This window comes from Salvelinus alpinus, chromosome 25, assembly GCF_045679555.1.
Source record: "Salvelinus alpinus chromosome 25, SLU_Salpinus.1, whole genome shotgun sequence".
NCBI classification, from domain to species: Eukaryota; Metazoa; Chordata; class Actinopteri; order Salmoniformes; family Salmonidae; genus Salvelinus; species Salvelinus alpinus.
Window position 1 is genome coordinate 24065292 of NC_092110.1, and position 20975 is coordinate 24086266.

The window sequence follows — 20975 nt, forward strand, 5'->3', positions numbered from 1 at the left end:
AATAAACACAGTGTAGCCTTAAGGTGAATGATAGCGTTTCATTCTCACGTTAAGCCACCCCCCCACCCAACCCATACTGCATGCAGCAATCTGAGGGTAAGACCTACAAATCAGCTATACTACAAAAACGCTATTTTATTTTATAGGTGTTCTTTTTTTTTAATGCGTGTTCATTCACACGATAAACATTGACAGAAAGGCAGAAATAGCATTACAAGATTATTCAGGTTGTACTCAAGAGTTAGCCATTCCACCTGATTCACAGTGTTATAGTAACAATACAGTAAAATGTTAGAAAATGGCTCTAAAGAAATGTCAGCGTCAAAATACAAACTTAGATCTCTGATATGTAAGCATTGTGACCAACTGAAATGGGGTTTCTATGTACATGGCCGGTCCTGTAACCACAGTGACTAATTATGACCTTCAGTTACAACAAAGCAGTGGAAATGGTAGCGTCCATTAGATTGACCAGTCCAGTTAGACTGCTGTGCCTCTCTCCAGATTCTGCTTGATCTCGGCTGTGTATTTGCCATAGAACCGCTCTGCCTTCTTGTTGAACTTGGCGTTCCTCTCATTGATGTAGTCGATGTCTGCGTCATCGTTATAGGCCCTGCGTCGGCTGTATTTGGCCCGCTTCTCAATCCTGTGAAGAACAGCAAAGGATCAGTGTCAAGAAAGCAAAAAGGACACAACTTACAAACCAAAAGAATGACAATCATAGTAGAAAAACCTCATTCAGTCACTGAAAATCTGACCTCTCCAGAACGACTTACACACACACAGGCAACAATCCCTAAACGAAGACAGTCTACAAGTTCATAATTATGCCAAAGCACCAATGGAAAACCTTACTCTTCTACTCGAACACACAGGCTGGCACACAGTCACTTTTCTAACTCACAGCCTTAACTTAGTGTCTTCAAAGCAGAGATGTGCGTCATGCCCTGGCAGCTCCTTCTCTGTCTAATCTCTCACAGGAGCATCACTAACACAAGGCCTCTCAAAAATAGTTTAGCACTGAGAGGAGAAAAGATAGAAGGCAAATGTAACCAAGGGACACTACGGAAGGGAATATGCTGGTCAGGTGTGAGGGACTTCAGGACTTGACCTTAGCTGGTACGGAAGGTCTAACGTGCAGCTCGACTGCTCTATTCCATGGCCATTCTTTTGAAAGGCACCGCCATGCATTACTTTATTGGGGAAAATCTGTTCTGACCAACTTAACACCAAATCATGCAGATGCACCAGAAACTAGGGTAATCTAAGGGGTGAGAATCAGAGAGGAGGGCTCATTAACTAGGCCACATATCTTCTTTCTAAGTTTTCCAGCACCTCCCCAGCGGGAGATACCATAAAAGAGCCTTATCAGCCAGTCCCATCAGGCTCCCAACACTGGGATTCATTCAGTAGGCATCAGATATGCCCTGGTTTCATGCACGCACATGTCTGCCTCTCCCATTCACAGAGGGCTCTCACTCTTTCCACAAATGGACCTCGTTTTGGACTCCAGTACATTAAATGGGAGGTCAGAGGAGGTTAGGATCTCGCTCTCATCTCTGTTACACTTACTGTTTCTCCACATCCTCCACCATGCGGTCGATGCCCTCCTTGGATGGGATGTGGGTCCCATGGATCAGGCTGTTGGATGTGGGGTGGAAGTCCTCGCCACTGTGAGACAGAACAGGAGAGTCGGTTAACACAATATCAATTTTAAATGATCCTCCTCAACACCATCCATCTCTCCAAGCTGAATATGACCCATCTCTATGACTGGAAACATTATGCTGTAGTGTAGTGCACCCTTCACAGCTCCACATGTGGCAGCAATTAAGGCGAAAAACCTGTGGGTGCTGAACTCATCTTTGGCTGATCAAGAAAACCCACCATAACTATAACCATACCGTTCCTCTCTGAGCGTATGCCTCACATTGACACTTAAGACATTAAATGATTTTGTGACAATGTCAAAACTAACCATGGGGCAGGAGTGGGGCACACTGCCTGACATTTAATTGAATCCTTTGTGCACATGATCAGTGAAAACTGTGTGATAGTAGCGTCAATTATCCATTTGACACAATTAAAACATTTCATAGTACCCGTTTTATGGGGGAAACAGTCTTTGAAACATGTGCCTTTTCAAAACCAATATATAGGACTTGTGCTTGAGGACATTGGGAGGCAACCCTGCACGGTCGACTCATTGGAGACAATATCAAAGACACTCAGTAATGGAAAATGAGAGAGGAGTTTTATAAGGGGGCTCCGGCTCACCACTGCTCTCGCTGCCTCTCGTAGCCGTCCATGTCTGGTTTGATCTGTTTGGTGAGGCGCTGGTACTGTCGCAGCTGGGCCTCCGCGTAACCTGCGGGCCAATGGCAGCAAACAAGAGAGGTTATAATTACCGGAACAAACGACAAGCAGGCGCAAAGCTCTGCGACAAAACCTGCGTCTGGTTAGGGGAGATGAGGAGGCCGCTTTCAAGCCCCTCTGGTGATAATTTTCTCCCCAGAGGTTTAATTCAGAGACGTTTTGATGCAACAGATGGCAGCCATATTTGGGAAACGCAGTGATCCCTTTTGGCAGATTAAATTGGAGGTAGTTAAAAATGATTTATCCCGAGGGGTCTTTACACGCACCCAGAATTCCGTTACAGAATACCTTGGTACATGGCTGCCCTGTTGTGGAATGACAGTACCACCTCCAGTAGTCGTCTTCCACAATCTAACTTCTGCTGCATTACTGACTGGCCTTTGGTGTCTTCAAAAACAAGGTGGTGTCTTCAAAAACAACCAGGCTCTACAGTACAATATTAAAGTCACACTTTCCCACTTGTATCTCCAGGCGTATCTTATTTTAGATAGCATTTTTTTTTTTATGGATTGAGGATGTACAGCATGACATACTGGTAGATGCTCTCCAAGCGCACGATTGAATGGCCCTCAGCTAAAGAGGCAGACCTTAGCTCTTCCTGAACATGTGGCCTTACCAGTTATAGCTTATAAGTAGAAACCATAGTTTTTCTTGTTCAGAAAAACTGACCAGCTGAGGCATAGCTATCCAGTTCGCTCAAAAAAAATGTGTAATCTCTCTCACCTGAGAATCCTGGGTCAGGGTTCTTCTTCTTCTTCTTTCTCTCCCACCGCTCAGCATCCTCAGCACTGATCTCTAGCAGTTTCACCCGGTCATAGTCCTCCCCTTTGGCCGCACACTCCTGAAATCCCACAGACACACACCAAGTCACTAAACAGCAACAGTGTGCATACAATTACTATATAACGTTACTTATTAGAGGTCGACCAATTAAATCGGCTCGGCCGATTAATCAGGGCCGATTTCAAGTTTTCATAACAATCGGTAATCAGCCTTTTTGGACGTAATTATGGCTGATTACATTGCAATCCACGAGGAGACTGCTTGGCAGGCTGACCCCCTGTTACGCGAGTGCAGCATCAAAAGGACCTTGTGGCTGCAAAAAGCCAAGGTAAGTTGCTAGCTAGCATTAAACTTATCTTATAAAAAAATATATAATTCTTCACATAATCACTAGTGAACTACACATGGTTGATGATGTTACTAGGTTAACTAGCTTGTCCTGCGTTGCATATAATCAATGCGGTGCCTGTTATTTATCATTGAATCACAGCCTACTTCAACTTCCCCAAACGGGTGATGATTTAACAAAAGTGCATTCGCGAAAAAAGCCCAATCGTTGCACAAATGTACCTAATCATCAACACCTTTCTTATTATCAATACACAAGTATATATTTTTAAACCTACATATGTAGTTAAAATAAATTCACGTTAGCAGGCAATATTAACTATGGGAATTGTGTAATTTCTCTTGCGTTCAGTGCAAGCAGAGTCATATGCAGCAGTTTGGGCCACCTGGCTTGTTGCGAACTGTGTGAGGACCATTTCTTCCTAACAAAGACCGTAATTAACTTGTCAGAATTTGACATAATTATGACATAACAATCAAGGTTGTGCAATGTAACAGCAATATTTAGACTTAGTGTTGCCATCCATTCGATAAAATACTGAACGGTTCCTTATTTCACTGAAAGAACAAACGTTTTGTTTTCGAAATGATAGTTTCCGGATTTGACCATATTAATGACCAAAGGCTCGTATTTCTGTGTGTTTATTATAATTAAGTATAGGATGATATTTGATAGAGCAGTCTGACTGAGCGGTGGTAGGCAGCAGCAGGCTCGTAAGCATTCATTCAAACAGCACTTTACTGCGTTTGCTTCAAACAGCTTTTAGCAATGTTTGAAGCACAGCGCTGTTTATGACTTCAAGCCTATCAACTCCCGAGATTAGGCTGGCAATACTATAGTGCCTATAAGAACATCCAATAGTCAAAGGTATATGAAATACAAATGGTATAGAGAGAAATAGTCCTATAATTCCTATAATAACTACAACCTAAAACTTCTTAACTGGGAATATTGAAGACTCATGTTAAAAGGAACCACCAGCTTTCATATGTTCTCATGTTCTGAGCAAGGAACTTAAACGTTAGCTTTTTTACATGGCACATATTGGACTTTTACTTTCTTCTCCAACACTGTGTTTTTGCATTATTTAAACCAAATTGAACATGTTTCATTATTTATTTGAGACTAAATTGATTTTATTTATGCATTATATGAAGTTAAAAAAAAGTGTTTATTGTTCATTCAGTATTGTTGTAATTGTCATTATTACAAATAAATAAAACAATTGGCCGATTAATCGGTATCGGCTTTTTTTGGTCCTCCAATAATCGGTATCGGCGTTGAAAAATCATAATCGGTCGACCTCTATTACTTATCTATTATCCTAAGGTACACAACTTGCAGTTGACTTCTGACATCCTGCTCTCTGTCATCAGCCAACAAAAAAACCATTGTCCTACACATGTGACGGTTCATTCAGAAAGCAGTGCCTCTGTGATAATAATAATGTTCAACATAGCTGTGGACATCTGTAGCTCAGTTGGTAGAGCATTGCGCTTAAAAATGCCAGGATAGTGTGTTTGATTGCCAGGACCACCCATATGTAAAATGTATGCAAGCATGACTAATTTGGATAAAAGCATCTGCTAAATGGCATATATAATTAATATATTACAAATAAGTCAGTTGATGAACATGTACCTTTTTCTTTTCATCAGTCATTAGTTCCCACTCCAGACGGGCTTTCTTTGCCTCCCAGTTAGTTGGTAGCTTCAGTCTTTTGTCCTCCTCCACAACCTCCTTGTGATTGAGTTTGCGTGCTTCATTCTGCAATGGATACCACAAAATACATAAATTCCAGAACGTGAATACAAAGAATGCAGATCCAAGATATACCATGTAAACTCAAGCTACTTCCAAACTCAAATGAGGATAGGCTTCATATGACGTTACTAAAATGTGTCTGAAATGGAATAACCTTGGAACACAGACCCTTTTGAAATGCAGTTCCCGGAATTTTCGCAGTCTCTCCTCTCTTTTCTGAGATGCAGCACATTCGGTCTGTTCATCAGTGACCGACGCAGATACCTATGGAAAATATAGTTTTAGCTAACGTTAATTAGCTAGCTTGCATAAAATACTAACTCCGAATGTCGGATCCGTGCTGTACCTTACAGTGGCAAGACAAAGCAAGGTAACGTTTTCTACGTATCATGCTAATCCACTACAAACATCAGCAACTAAAAGCAAATTGAAAACATATAACGTTAACTAGCTAAGAGTTCGAAAGAGAATGGTCTGAAATGCTAGCAAATTACCTAACGTTAGCTTGCTAATGCTATTAGCGTTGGCCATTGGACTGTAAAAGACAGGAGTACTCCATTGGGTACACTAACACATTTCAAATGCCATATTTATTTTCAATAATTGTTTATCTTCATCACAAATAATGAAAAACACCTTTTCATTATTGAAGGATTTCATTTGTCAAAACACCAACCTCAAAACAGGACGCCATCGTTGGGTTGGCAGGCAGGAAGTCTTCACTCTGAATGTCGGATGTTACGCAATGAACGGAACTGCAGGTCGTCATAAAAATTTTCAATCAAATATTTAATATTATTTGTATAGTATTTAGATTTTTTTAAATACATAAAACATAATTACTCATAAAGGGGGAAATCCAATAAGGGGCTACTGTCCTGTCCAATAAGGGGATACTGTCCTGCCTAATACATTGATAGGTGGATAAAAAAAGTCACCTTGTTTTCACTCCACACATGTATATACCTCATTCATTATCTCCAGTAAGATACTACCACTGACCTGAGAACATATACAGTATCAGTCAAACGGCTTTTTCTTTATTTTTTCCTATTTTCTACATTGTAGAATAATAGTGAAGACATCAAAACTATGAAATAACATATATTGAATCATGTAGTAACCAAAAAAGTGTTAAACAAATCAAAATATATTTTAGATTTTAGATTCTTCAAAGTAGCCACCCTTTGCCATGATGACAGCTTTGCACACTCTTGGCGTTCTCTCAACCAGCTTCATGAGGTAGTCACCAGGAAAGCATTTCAATTAACAGGTGTGCCTTGTTAAAAGTTCATTTGTGGAATTTCTTTCCTTCTTAATGCGTTTGAGCAAATAATTTGTGTTGTGACAAGGTTTGTGTTGTGACAAGGTATGCAGAAGATAGCCCTATTTGGTGAAAGACCAAGTCCATATTATGGCAAGAACAGCTCAAATAAGCAAAGAGAAACGACAGTCCATCATTACTTTAAGACATGAAGGTCAGTCAATCCGGAAAATTTCAAGGACTTTGAAAGTTTATTCAAGTGCAGTCGCTAAAACCATTGAAATTGGCTCTCATGAGGACCGCCACAGGAAAGGAATACCCAGAGTTACCTCTGCTGCAGAGGATAAGTTTATTAGAGTGACCAGCCTCAGACATTGCAGCCCAAATAAATGCTTCACAAAGTTCAAGTAACAGACACATCTTAACATCAACTGTTCAGAGGAGACTGTGTGAATCAGGCTTTCACAGTCAAATTGCTACAAAGAAGCCACTACTAAAGGACACCAATAAGAAGAAGAGACTTGCGTGGGCCAAGAAACATGAGCAGTGGACATTAGACTGGTGGAAATCTGTCCTTTGGTCTGATGAGTCCAAATTTGAGACTTTTGGTTCCAACTGCCGTTTCTTTTTGAGTCGCAGAGTAGGTGAACGGATGATCTCCGCATGTGTGGTACCCACCGTGAAGCATGGAGGAGATGTGATGGTGTGGGGGTGCTTTGCTGGTGACACTGTCAGTGATTTATTTTGAATTCAAGGCACACTTAACCAGCATGGCTACCACAGCATTCTGCAGCGATACGCCATCCCATCTGGTTTGCACTTAGTGGGACTGTCATTTGTTTTTCAACAAGACAATGACCCAAAACACACCTCCAGGCTGTGTAAGGGCTATTTGACCAAGAGGGAGAGGGATGGAGTGCTGCATCAGATGACCTGGCCTCCACAATCACCTGACTTCAACCCATTTGAGATGGTTTGGGATGAGTTGGACTGCAGAGTGAAGGAAAAGCAGCCAACAAGTGGGCTCCCGCATGACGCAGCGGTCTAAGACACTGCAACTCAATGCAAGAAGCATCACTGCAGTCCCTGGTTTGAATCAAGGCAGCATCACATCCAGCCGTGATTGGGAGTCGCATAGGGCGGCGCACAATTGGCCCAGTGTCGTCCGGGTTTGGCTGGGGTAGGCCGTCATTGTAAATAAGAATTTGTTCTTAACTGACTTGCCTAGTTAAATAAAAAAAATACACATTTTCATATGTGGGAACTCCTTCAAGTCTTTTGGAAAAGCATTCCAATTGAAGCTGGCTGAGAGAATGCCAAGAGTGTGCAAAGCTATCATCAAGGCAAAGGGTGGGTACTTTAAAGAATCTAAAATATATTTTGATTTGTTTAACACATTTTTGGTTACTACATAGTTATTTCATAGTTTTGATGTCTTCACTATTATTCTACAATGTAAAAAATAGTAAAAGATAAATAAAAACCTTTGAATGAGTAGGTGTGTCCAAACTTTTGACTGGTACTGTATATATTTTTCAAAGTTCTGTAAGAATTGAGGATCAAGTAACAATGACACTTATTGGATATGTCAGGGAGACAGGCATTAGTTACATAAACAATAAAAAAAGGTTAAATTATGAACAGATAGAGAGCAATCTGAGTATTCACCGTAGCTATTATGTCACTGTGTGAGAGCCAGATCTATTATCGTGACACCATGACAAAAGTCATTGCTTTGCATCTTGCATTTCATAATAATGTCTTTGTGTTGAAATTATAACCAGACTTTAACTTTTTTTCTCCTGATGTTTAATCAAATAATGGTGTGATTACAGATATGACTGGAAGTAATAGAAAGCATGAAAGGTCAAGCGTAAAGTCAGACCTCAGTTTTCCACACTGACAGAGACCAGAGACCATGACAGTGACTGTTGATTTGTTTGAAGTCTCAGTTGTTATGCTCTTTCACTGCACAAAAAATGGCAGCTCATGCCAATCAACAATACATCCTTTTCTTGGCAAATTCAATACAGTATGCAGTGGCCTGAATGTATTAAATATGATTTTAAGATCTGTTCTTTAGACAATAGTGAACCCTGTTAAATGGCAACTTTAGCATGTTTGACTTGCCAGAATGGATGTATTCCCTATTTGATTGCATTATACTAATAGAGCTCTTTTTGAGGATGTAATTAAGTGGAGTTTATAGTCTTAGATTAAAGCATCCTCTAGATCACAGGCAATGTTAATGGAGTGATGCATTTTCACTGGGAACCAGATGGGAGCACATCACAGCGAAGCAAAACAGCACTAAAGGAATGGGCAGGGCCCTGCCATTGCTGTTATAGGAAATAAAAAAGAGGGCAAAGTGCATTAAAAACAACAGCAACTGAAAGACTGTCTATTTCAACACAAAATGGTGGCTTGCAGAACATTCATCTTGATATTGTGAAGGAGAAAGTAACCTGACACAGGCTTTTTTGGAACAGTTCTTTTGCCTCCGTGTTATCCTTAAATTCTGGCAAATGATGATACGTGTGTGAGTATCTGCAATTTTGAATATGAGCGTGTGGCTTGTCCTCTTTGTTGTTACTCAAGAGCAATACATCACTCTAGTGCCATTAATATCTTTCCAGATTTTGACACGTATCTCAGTTGTATATCATAAACACACTTTCACAGGCAAGCACACACACACGCGTGTAATTACACAGCATGCACACACGCACACACGCTAGCACGTACGCACGCACGCACACACGCACGCACGCACACACACACACACACACACACACACAACACATTAACCAATAACTTCCTTCAGGAGTTCTCCATTACAAATAAATTGAATGGGTGAACACCCCAAATCAATGGAAGCATGTTCTCAGAGAGGGAGCGAGAGAGTCCTTCCATGTTCCAATGTGTAGGACTGTTTCTCCTCCAGCCCTTCTTGAATAAATCCCCATCTCATCCAGAGCTGTAAAGGCTGATTAAAGCAGCTCACTCATGACCATTACTCTAATGACACTGTTTGGAGATCAGCTTTAGAGACAACATATCAGACACAATTAGTCCAGGAGCCAGGAGGACACCCATATTGTGTTTACTGGAAGTGTCCATCTGGACAAAAGGCTTGTTGACGCATACTGGGGATTGCTGTTACCAGGCACGCCACCTCCAATAGACCTGGGTTAGTGTGGACAAAGATGGCGTATTCTAGAACCACCAGTGTCAGTCTTTTCTATGGACATACAGGAGAGTAGGCCCCAGCAAGGTTCAAATTCTTGACTTTAAATTAGGAACCCTGGCTGGCCCTGGGCCCCACAGCCCTCCAATAGAGAGACTCAACAGTTCTGTCACTGCTTGTTAAGGGATGTTAAGCCCCCATTACAGTAGGAGATGGGACGACCATGGGTTTGGGCCACCCAAAAAATGCTGAACCACCACTCTTCAATATTAACTTTTCCAGTCAGGCAAATCGGGCCTGTAATAGGGTAATTTGATATGTGCAAATACAAGGCACACTTGCAAAAATGCTACAGGGGACATTTATAAATATGGCATATAGCAGAGTACTTCATAATCTTTCCTGATTCATAAAACAGCACATTATATTGGTCTTATTGGCTACCCACCACTGCTATATGTTTTTTTTACATGGGGAAATGCATTTGGCTTGTGTTGTTATCTTCCTTTAATAACCCACCCCCTTTCTTGTAGCCCAGTGATATCGCTCCGGGGGCAGGGCCTCTCTGCATGAGCAGCTGCCTTACATCTGGAACTTAATATAAACATCATAGCCAATAAAATCATTCCATTTCCTTAATTACTATTCCTGTCATTTCCGCACTAAATGAAAAGTTATTAATTCTGGGCCAACACAAACACACTCCTCCAATATGAGGAGCTACTCCTGAAGCTGCATCACCCCGACTACAGAGCGCTATCACTGGGCTGGAAGCCCCACATGTAAGGGATCAAGGCCCCCCCGTGTATGTGCGGGGATAGGAGGCCATGGTGCCGCATATATTAATGGAACACGAAATGGCGTCTTGTTTTCCATCCCCACCAAATCCACCACTGAAGTCAGTAAAACCATGACAGACGCAACCACTCTTGTTTTGTCTCTCCCTCTCTCTTCTTCTCTCTCTCTCTCTCTTTATTTCTCTCTCTCTCTCTCTCCCTTGTTCTTTCACTGCTTCTCAGTATGTTCAACACATGCCTTTAATGACCGACCTACCGTTTTTCTCTCTATAGCTCAGTACTTCTCTTTTCTCCAAAACAATTTTTCACTCACTTCTTTCACACACTCTGACTGTCCCACTGTTCCTCCCTGTCTGTGTGGTTGCTGGTGAAGGTGAGATTCTCTGTGGTGATGACAGCCATGGCCCTGGTGGTGGCCAGTCTAGTGGCCAGCCTGGTGGCCAGCCTGTGCCCATAATTCCAGAGGTGTTAAAGCAATTCTCCTTCTTGCCTGCCCCAGACACGTGCTGGAAGGAAATCACAATCTTTCACACTGTCATATGTCCCACACAGAATTATCAACGGAAACCAGCTCTACAATACGTCATTATCATCTCTTTCTAGCAGTTGTAATGTGTCCCATTGATTTCACAGCTCCCACTGCCTTCACACATAGCCAACGGGCACAGATGAATGGAGGCTGCACATGGATACATAGATGCATCTCCTTGTAAAATGTGTCACACCAAACGTATCTTTGCATCTGCATACGTACATGGTGATGAATGCTTGACACACGTTAATTTCAGCCAAAAGCTTCACTATCCCTCACATTAGTATGTTTTGTATAATGGAAAGGAATGTTCTGATTCTTCTTGAACCATTTTATTATCCACGAGTGGAAAAGGATTAAGTGTGCGATATAAGATAATTTAGAGAGTGATTCATACACAACGATGAATGTATGCACTCAAATACCACTGGTTTTGTAGTCAATGCTCTTTCTGCACCACACACACTTACATTCCCAATTAAAGCCCATTATGGTTGTTCCACTAGAAACGACCACGGAGAGCAGCACCACGGACTCAACATTGTGGGTAAACAGATGTCTCTTGTGCTGTTATCCAAAGGAACTCAGGCTAATCCACAAACTTTATGATCATAATTAGGGGAGAGTGGGTTGAGCCAAAGGGGTAAGTTGAGCCACCCTTGTTTCTAGGAAACCATCATTTGACCAAATATTTAGGAAGAGGTCAACATTTCATGGAGTCTGTGAAGGAAGAAAAGTGGTAAGCAAGTTAGGTCCAAAAAACAGATTTTCACCACGTTAAATTAATTTATTGTGTTAGAGGTTTCATAATTATTGTATCTAAACCAAAGTAGATCATTAAGATTGTTCTATACATCAGTTGGGGTCTCCATAAGCTTCGATATGAGGTCCTAAATCTACAAGAAAGTACATCCTTGTAGCTGTGTGGGCTAATATCGTCAAAATGTTTGCCAAAATGAGCCAATGGCTGTGGGGTAAGTTGAGCCAATGGTTGCGCCAATTGCAAGTTGAGCAAATGGAAGCGTTTTCTTCCCAGGCGTACTGCAAGGCATTATCACTGGGATATGAGGTAACAACAGTAACAACTATGTTAAAAGTTTTTTTTTAAAGTACAACGTGTTTGTTAGGTGTTAAGCTTGGACTAAAATATATTTTAAACGATTAAAAGACAAAAAAGCAATTGTGATTGTGTTGAATTGTGTTTGGGAAATAAAGATAGACATGATTTAAAAAGTTAGTGGTAATATTTCATTCAGTACAGAAATGTGTAGGTGGCTTAACTTACCCTGTCCCCATAAGTTGTGTAAGGTGAGCCAAGAGACCACTTTGTTTGGACAAGCTATGTTTTAAAAACTGTAATGTTTACATGAATACTGATTATTTCCAGGGATACACAACATCCTGAAATATACTGTCTGTAGATATCTTTGTTAGAAGAATACTATATTTCCCTTGATAGAGTGATGCTGAATGTAAAAAATAAATAAACTTACTCAACTCTCCTCTACTGATCAAAATGAAAGTGAGAGAGCAGCCTTTATTGAGGACAGCAATACAAAAGTAAATGGAATTTGAGAATTAGAAGTGTGGGCATTTGCTTTTCTTGTTGAGCAGATGTCTTACTGGACCTGGGGGGATGGGATGCCCATGACCACAAGAGGGCGACATACAACACCATTAATGAGCAACTATGTGTAATAGGGTAAAAACCAAAAACCTATAGTTGATATAGATATCACTTTTAAAGGGCCATTCTCAATCAATAAAATTATACCATAAACAGGACATGTAGTGTGGCTCCATAGAAATAAGCACACCATTATTTTTTCGAACTCATCAAAGCTTAATAGATTTAATAGATTAATTAATTAATAGATCAATAGATTTGGATACGTTGCACTGATGAAAGCAAGAAACTAATTCATAAACACACAAGTTCAATATAGGTGTCACATGGTTGTGCGTTGCCAAAAGTGTCATGTGTTTACGCATCTCTGTTCCCATCGTCTTTCCCCACAAGCTTAATTAGATATTACAGTTCTCACTTTGCTTCACAATACTCTGTTGTGGACAGCTGCGTAGGAACCTGGCCTTGCCAACAGCCTCTGGATATACAGCTGTGTGGGGAACAGTCCTTCCTATCTACCCTTTGGTCAACGCAGCAAATCAGGCCCAACATCAAACCAACTGACCGCGGAACACACACAGCAGCTTCCTCCCATCAGAACATTTGGAACAGTAACAAACCATTTTACATGTAAAAAAAAACAACTGATTGGTATTTTTATCTCCAGTTCACACCACCACCAATGATATAATATTAAATCTGGTGATGCAAGCTACTGCCAGGTTGCTTCTTTGACATTCAAGTGGTAAATGAGATCTTTCTTTAAGAACAACGGTATCAATTATTAACTGAGTTTTCCACAAGTTGTGGAGGCTCATGACCACTTGTTTAATGTGCAACAAGCAGGCCTCCCTCTAAACTATTGTCTTTTACAAGAAATTTGGCTTGGCCCCGAAGACCCTTACAAACTTCGACAGATGCACCATTGGGAGCATCCTGTCGGGCCACCGCCTGGTACGGTAATCGCACCGCCCACAATCGCATGGCTCTCCAGAGGGTGGTACGGTCAGCCCAACGCATCACCGGTGGCACACTGCCTGCCCTCCAGGACATCTTCAGCACCTGGTGTCACAGGAAGACCAAGAAGGACATCAAGAACCTCAGCCACCTGAGCAATCTCCATAGACAAACATTGGCAGTAGAATAGCCTTACTGAAGTGCTCAGTGTCTTTCAATGTGGGACCGTCATAGGATGCTACCTTTCCACCAAGTCAGTCCGTCAAATTTCTGCCCTGCTACAGTTGCCCCGGTCAACTGTAAGTGCTGTTATTGTGAAGTGGAAACGTCTAGGTGCAGCAACAGCTCAGCCGCGAAGTGGTAGGTCACACAAGTTCACAGAATGGGACTGAAGAAAATCGTCTCTCCTCAGTTGCAACAATCACTACTGAGTTCCAAACTGCCTCTGGAAGCAACGTCAGCACAATAACTGTTTGTCGGGAGCATCATGAAATGGGTTTCCATGGCCGAGCAGCCGCACACAAGCCTAAGATCACCATGCGCAATGCCAAGCGTCTACTACTGGAGCAGTAGAAACGCGTTCTCTGGAGTGATGAATCACGCTTCACTATCTGGCAGTCTGACGGACGAATCTGGGTTTGGCGGATGCCCGGAGAACGCTATCTGCCCCAATGCATGGTGCCAACTGTAAAGTTTGGTGGAGGAGGAATAATGGTCAGGGGCTGTTTTTCATTGTTTTGGCTAGGCCCCTTAGTTCCAGTGAAGGGAAATCTTAAAGCTACAGCAAACAAAGACATATACGATTCTGTACTTTCAACTTTGTGCAACAATTGGGGAAGGCCCTTTCCTGTTTTAGCATGACAATGCCCCCATTCACAAAGCGAGGTCCATATAGAAATGGTTTGTCGAGATTGTTGTGGAAGAACTTGACTTACCTGCACAGATCCCTGACCTCAACCCGATCAAACACCTTTGGGATGAATTGGAACACTGAATCGTCCAACATCATTGCCCGACCTCAGTAATGCTCTTGTGGCTGAATGGAAGCAAATCCCTGCAGCACTGTTCCAACATCTAGTGGGAAGCCTTTCCAGAAGAGTGAGGCTGTTATAGCAACAAAGGGGCGATCAACTCCATATTAATGCCTATGATTTTGGAATGAGATGATCGACAAGCAGGTGTCCACATACCTTTGGTCATGTAGTGAATCCCAGAGTAACTGACCTGGGCTGTTGGACTGTTTCACATATTGCTCTCTAAACACTCCAATGATGTAGAGATTGTGGGTTCAGTATGTAAACGTATGAGGTGTTTCCTCTACAGTGGGTTATAATCCAGCCCTTTAGGGAGAGCTCACAGAGTACTATGTAAAGTATTCTGTGTGAATTTATTCTTAATCCTGATACATGAGGGGAAAGTTCCAGCAAATAATGTGTGTGTGTGCGTGTGTGTGTCTCAGAGAGAGAGAAGCAGAGAGAGAGGGAGAAAGAGAGAGAAATAGAGAGAAACTGTGTAAACAGGGTGTAGAAACCAGATATCCCCCCAATAGGGAGAGAATGTGTTTAGCAGAGTCCATTAAAGCCTAATACCTCGGAGGGAAAGGCTTGTGTTTGGCATGGGGTTAGTCTATACTATGGAGGTGCATGTTCCCTGCTGTAACTAGCAGGCCGGCTAGACTCTCCCCAGACCAGACTGGGAGTGAGTAATGGGTTGGGGTGTTTCCAGACTCACAGCCCCTCATGAGCCCAGTCCAGCTCTTGTGATGATGTTACAGGGATAGTAAGTGAGCTAGAGACAGAGAGAAATAGAGAAACAGAGAAACAGAGAGAGAGAGAGAAAGAGAGAGAGAGGCGCTTGTCTCCTCTAGCTGATGGAGGTAATGTCAGATCATATTGCAGAGGAAGCTGAACTGACAGAGGAATAATCTATCGGATTCAGATTAAAATTCACAATATTATTGAGCCTTGTTTATAAACACACATTCAGGAGTATAATTTATTGTGTGTCTGTATAGATCTTTAGTATTTTGAAAATAGGGCCTAAAGCAGGACTCTTTGTCCACCTTTCTTTTTTATATTTGTTTAACTTTGACCACAAGCAATATGTAAACTGGCACTTAGTGTGAGGTTATAAGTAGGGTTTCACATTTTGGGGAATATTCAGAGGTGGAAACTTTCCGTGAGATTAACGGGAATATATGGGAATTAACGGGAATATATGGGAATTAACGGAAATATATGCAAATTATATTAATACCATTTAAATGTAGATGTTTTTTGCATTGGATATATTTACCATATCATATGGAGACAGAAACATAAACTTTAACATCATCATAAGTAGACATAATTGCAAATGATTAAATCCTTCCAATAGAAATTTAAAAAACAATTTAGTTACAAATTTTACTTTAATTAAATGAGGACTCTTCACATGGGATCATTTCACTGAACCACAAAATATAGGAAATATTGAATGATCCCCAATGATCCATCGCATCTCCCAAAAACTTTTTCAACATACATAGTCTAGAAACTCAATTTTTGGTTGTCTTTCTCTTAGGCTTCCATGTCTTCTCCCTGGACCTTCTCAATGTCCACCTCTTGTACATCAGACTCTGAGGCCTCATCTTCATTGTCACTTTCCAACCTTGTTGAGGATGGCTCGTTGTCAGGCTCAAAAAGCCTCAAATTTGCCTGGATGGCCACCAATTTTTCAACCCTTGTGTTGGTCAGCCTGTTGAGTGATTTGGTGTGTGTGTTCCCAAACAAGGACCAGTTGCACTCTGAGGCGGCTGATGTTGGTGGGATTTGGAGGATGATGGAGGCAACAGGGGAAAGAGCCTCAGATCCACAAAATCCCTTCCACCAGGTGGCTGGCTGATGAGATATGTTGGCACGACTGCCATATTGCATCTCCATCCCAAAGCCCTTGCTTGGAAGTTTCCCGCCCTGATTTGTTTCACCTGTCCTTGTGCTTGTCTCCACCCCCCTCCCGGTGTTGCCTGTCTTCCCCACTCATCCCCTGGGTATTTATACCTGTGTTTTCTGTCTGTCTGTGCCAGTTCATCTTGTTTGTTCAAGTCAACCAGCATTTTCTCAGCTCCTGTTTTTACCCAGTCTCTTTTCTCGTCCTCCTGGTTTTGGACCCTTATCTGTCCTGACGCTGAGCTTGCCTGCCTGACCACTCTGTCTGCCCCTGAGCCTGCCTGCCGTCCTGTACTTTTGCCACTACTCTGGATTATCGACCCCTGCCTGCTTGACCTGTCATTTGACTGCCCCTGTTTGCTTCGTCCAGGCCAAGGTGGTGAGACACGGTAGTGATGACACCAGAGGCGTTGTTGATCTCTGCACCAGACAGGATGCTCTTGCCAGCATATTTGGGGTCCAACGTACGTTGCGGCGTGTATGGGCTTCAGGCAGAAATCTTCATACTTTTTGATGTATTTCAGAACTGCAGTTTCCTCTGCTTGGAGCAAATAGTGAAGTGTGCAGGGCAGTACGGATTTCTGAACATCAGACATGATGGCATTGTCTCGCTCAATCCGTGCAATGGCTACTACTATAGGTTTCACTCTGTGCTTACCACTCTCTCCCAAAATATATCATCCAGGAGGATCCTCTTGATGGGGCTGTCCATATCGGCAGACTGTGATATGGCCATTTCTTGGAGAGACTCCTTCCCCTCCAGGAGACTGTCAAACATGATGACAACACCACCAGATGGGTGTTGCTGGGCAGCTTCAATGTGGTGCTCTTATTCTTCTCACTTTGCTTGGTGAGGTAGATTGCTGCTATAACTTGATGACCCTTCACATACCTAACCTTTTCCTTGGCTCTCTCGTAGATTGTGTCCATTGTTTTCAGTGCCATGATGTCCTTGAGGAGCATATTCTATGCATGAGCAGCACAGCCAATGTGTGTGATGTGAGGGTACGACTACTCCACTTTAGACCAAGCAGCCTTCATGCTCACAGCATTGTCTGTCACCAGTGCAAATACCTTCAGTGGTCCAAGGTTATTGATGACTGCCTTCAGCTCATCTGCAATGTAGAGACCGGTGTGTCTGTTGTTCCTTGTGTCTGTGCTCTTGTAGAATAGTAGTTGAGGGGTGGAGATTATGTAGTTACAGTGGCAAGAAAAGTATGTGAACCCTTTGGAATTACCTGGACTGCATAAATTGGTCATCAAATTTGATCTGATCTTCATCTAAGTCACAACAATAGACAAACAGTCTGCTTAAACTCAGAACAAACAATAATATGTTTTCATGTCTTTATTGAACACACCGTGTAAACATTCACAGTGTAGGGTGGGAAAAGTATGTGAACCCTTGGATTTAATAACTGGTTGACCCTCCTTTGGCAGCAATAAACTCAACCAAACGTTTTCTGTAGTTGCGGATCAGACCTGCACAACGGCCAAGAGGAATTTTGGACCATTCCTCTTTACAAAACTGTTTCAGTTCAGAAATATTCTTGATGTCTGGTGTGAACCGCTCTCTTGAGGTCATGCACACAGCATCTCAATCGGGTTGAGGTCAGGACTCTGACTGGGTTAGTTCAGAAGGCCTATTTTCTTCTGTTGAAGCCTTTCTGTTGTTGGTTTTTACTTCTGTGTTTTGGGTCGTCGTCCTGTTGCATCACCCAACTTCTGTTGAGCTTCAATTGGTGGACAAATAGCCTTACATTCTCCTGCAAAATGTCTTGATAAACTTGGGAATACATTTTTCCGTCGACGATAGCAAGCTGTCCAGGCCCTGAGGCAGTAAAGCAGCTTCAAACCATGATGCTCCCTCCACCATACTTTACAGTTTTGATGAGGTTTTGATGTTCCTGTGCTGTGCCTTTTTTTCTCCACACATAGTGTTGTGTGTTCCTTCCAAACATCTCAACTTTAGTTTAATCTGTCCTCTGAATATTTATGTCATATAAAATATATTCACCCCACCCAGTACTGTAATCAAAACTTACCAGAAAGCATGTAGTCCTTGGCTCAGACAGTGTAGTAGTGTGGGCTCAATAGCATCTCATTAGTGTGCAAGATCTTGAGAATCAGCTGTACATGTGATGGATGAGTGCACTGCACATGTGATGGAAGAATGCACTGTACATGCAGAGAGTTGCAATTCCATTGAATTGGGGTAGTTTAACCAAAATATGCCACAAGACCTAGAATTGCCTTGTGTATCCCACAAAAAAGGTTACCTGTTATAAGCTAACTTTTTAAAATGAATTTAAGCAAAATTCCCCAAATTCCTGTCTTAAATACCCGGGCTTAACTTCCCATGGAACATTTCCGGAAAAATTCCCTTTGCACCCCTATTTATAAGCCACAGTGACCTCCAAATCTCAAAATCCTGCACCAGCGATGGTTGTATGGACTGAATCGGTCTGGTCTGTGGCCTTGTCTGGAGAAACAAACCGTAGAATACCATACTATTTATTCTGTTGGGGGTTGAGGACTTGGGATGTGGAGAAAATTATACAAATTAGATTGTTGTTCTGGAACATGCCTCGACAGTAAAGAGCAATCTTCCCTTTTGTCTCTTCATTTATTGCACCCCCATGGCTTTTTCCCCTTGTGATTAACTGGTTATTGGCTCTCTCCTCCTCTGCTACACCATCCCCATTATAAGACCATCACTACTGCTTGCCAAGCCATTGCGCATGATGTCACTTCCACCCCTGGTCATGATGGTTTGGGCTTGGCCAGCGATGGCTGTGACAACTTGTGCCCTACTGGGAAGACTGGGGTCTGCCAACCTGGCAGCCAGCCATCACCCCACCCCAACCCACCACCCTGCCCACAGCAGAAACTATTGCAGTCCACAAAGGAGCCCCCGTCCCTATGATTTCCTTTTCAGAGGGCAGCTTTATACTGTGTGTCCGGAATGATGTATGCCCAGTGTCAGTTAATGCCGGTTCCTCCTCCTCTCTCTCTTCCTACCTTTCATCCTACGTTTCCTCCTCCTCCTCCCCTCTTATTTAGTCTTATTTAGTCCAGGTCTTTGTTGTTGTTTTGCGAGGCAGAGCGGGGCAGGCGCTCGGCGGGCCTGTGGCGGGTGATGGATGGCTTCTGGAGAGGAAACGCAGTGCTGCCGATGAGAGAATGTGGAAATGTACGGATGGCACAAGGCCCGTTTGGCCCGGCCCATGCTGGGTTCTGTTAAAACAGCCTTTCTTCCTTGGCCAGAGGGCAAACATAGCGGGGGCTGGAGGCAGGGGAGGCACAGGGAGGGTGGGTGGACACAGGGCTGGGATCAAACAGTGCAGAGGCAATGAGGGGTGATGCTGGTGGGGGGGTAAATTGAGTGGACAGTTTTAATTCAAATAAGATTAATCATGCCAGAAACCCCCCTCCATTCCTTTCTCATGTTCTCTCTCTCCCTCTCTCTCTCTCTCCTGTCTGTCTGTGTCTGTCTGTTTCTCTCTCTGTCTGTCTGTTTATGGGGATTTTCACCACTGTGGGCTGTTCAGTGCTCAGCTCACTGCCTGGGCTGGGTTACTGAAGTCATTAGTGCTCAATGCCTAAAGACGTTAGCTGCTGTGTTTCATTTCCTACCTTGATATGAATCCTATTAATAACATACATTTTGATCGTCATAAAACGCCACTCTACACAATGTGCTCCTGTGAGCCTGCAGATGATATAGCAAGTGGAGGAAAGATCCAGAAATACTGTTTTCAATACCCTGTATTATCTAAAGTTGGGGATTTTGCTTGCGGCTGATGTTGGTACATGATGGTATGAAGAGAGGATGCAGCTGCCGTTGTTGTCTTCAGTAGTGTGTGATTATACAGGCCTCCCAACCATGGCTGTGGCTTCTGGGTTGGAAACCAAACCCCAGAAACGTGGTAAAACTGGGAGAAACCACCCGCCACTCAGTGGGTCAGATACCGGCGGGAGGAGAGTACAGTGATGATTTGGAGGTTAGAACCCAATCACTTCCTCATGTGACGATCCCACTCTGAACAGAGCCACTTCCACCAATGCTTGTTGAGATGGAGAGAGAAAGAGAGAGATGAAGGGATGGAGGGAGGGAGTGATGGAAAGAGGGAGGAAGAGGATTAAGTCGAGATGATGAGATGGGAGAGAGAGTGCACATCTCACTTTTAAATAGTGCACTGTCCCAAAATTATGGCATGAAATAGCATGAAAAACATTATACAAAAGTATGTGGACACCCCTTCAAATAAGTTGATTCGGCTATTTCAGTCACACCCTTTGCTGACAGGTGTATAAAATCGAGTACACAGCCATAAAATCTCCATAGACAAACATTGGCAGTAGAATGGCCTTACTGAAGAGCTCACCTTTCCAACAAGTCAGTTTGTCAA

At 42.6% G+C, this 20975-nt stretch overlaps 1 protein-coding gene across 2 annotated transcripts; it reads right to left on the bottom strand.

The window, feature by feature from the left end:
* Window positions 1-115: 115 nt before the first annotated feature.
* On the bottom strand, window positions 116-6049 carry syf2 (SYF2 pre-mRNA-splicing factor). Of its 2 annotated transcripts, none has more exons than XM_071366265.1 (7): window positions 5949-6049; window positions 5441-5536; window positions 5150-5275; window positions 3100-3217; window positions 2278-2368; window positions 1573-1671; window positions 116-646 (listed from the first exon to the last, which is right to left on the bottom strand). In XM_071366265.1, exons 1-7 carry the CDS (start codon window positions 6039-6041, stop codon window positions 481-483), a joined length of 789 nt encoding a protein of 262 aa, XP_071222366.1. In that variant the 5' UTR covers window positions 6042-6049; the 3' UTR covers window positions 116-480. The 2 variants fall into 2 exon arrangements, with proteins under 2 accessions (XP_071222366.1, XP_071222367.1); XM_071366266.1 differs by having other exon boundaries at window positions 5909-5985.
* Window positions 6050-20975: the final 14926 nt, after the last annotated feature.

Bases quoted from the DNA above. Each gene is read 5' to 3' on its own strand.
- syf2 (XM_071366265.1), bottom strand. From the start codon at position 6,041: ATGACGACCTGCAGTTCCGTTCATTGCGTAACATCCGACATTCAGAGT. The intron at 3,218-5,149 runs GTACATGTTCAT...GTGGGATTTCAG, and splicing joins TGACTGATGAAAAGAAAAAG to GAGTGTGCGGCCAAAGGGGA. The intron at 647-1,572 runs GTAAGTGTAACA...TGTTCTTCACAG, and splicing joins GTGGAGGATGTGGAGAAACA to GATTGAGAAGCGGGCCAAAT.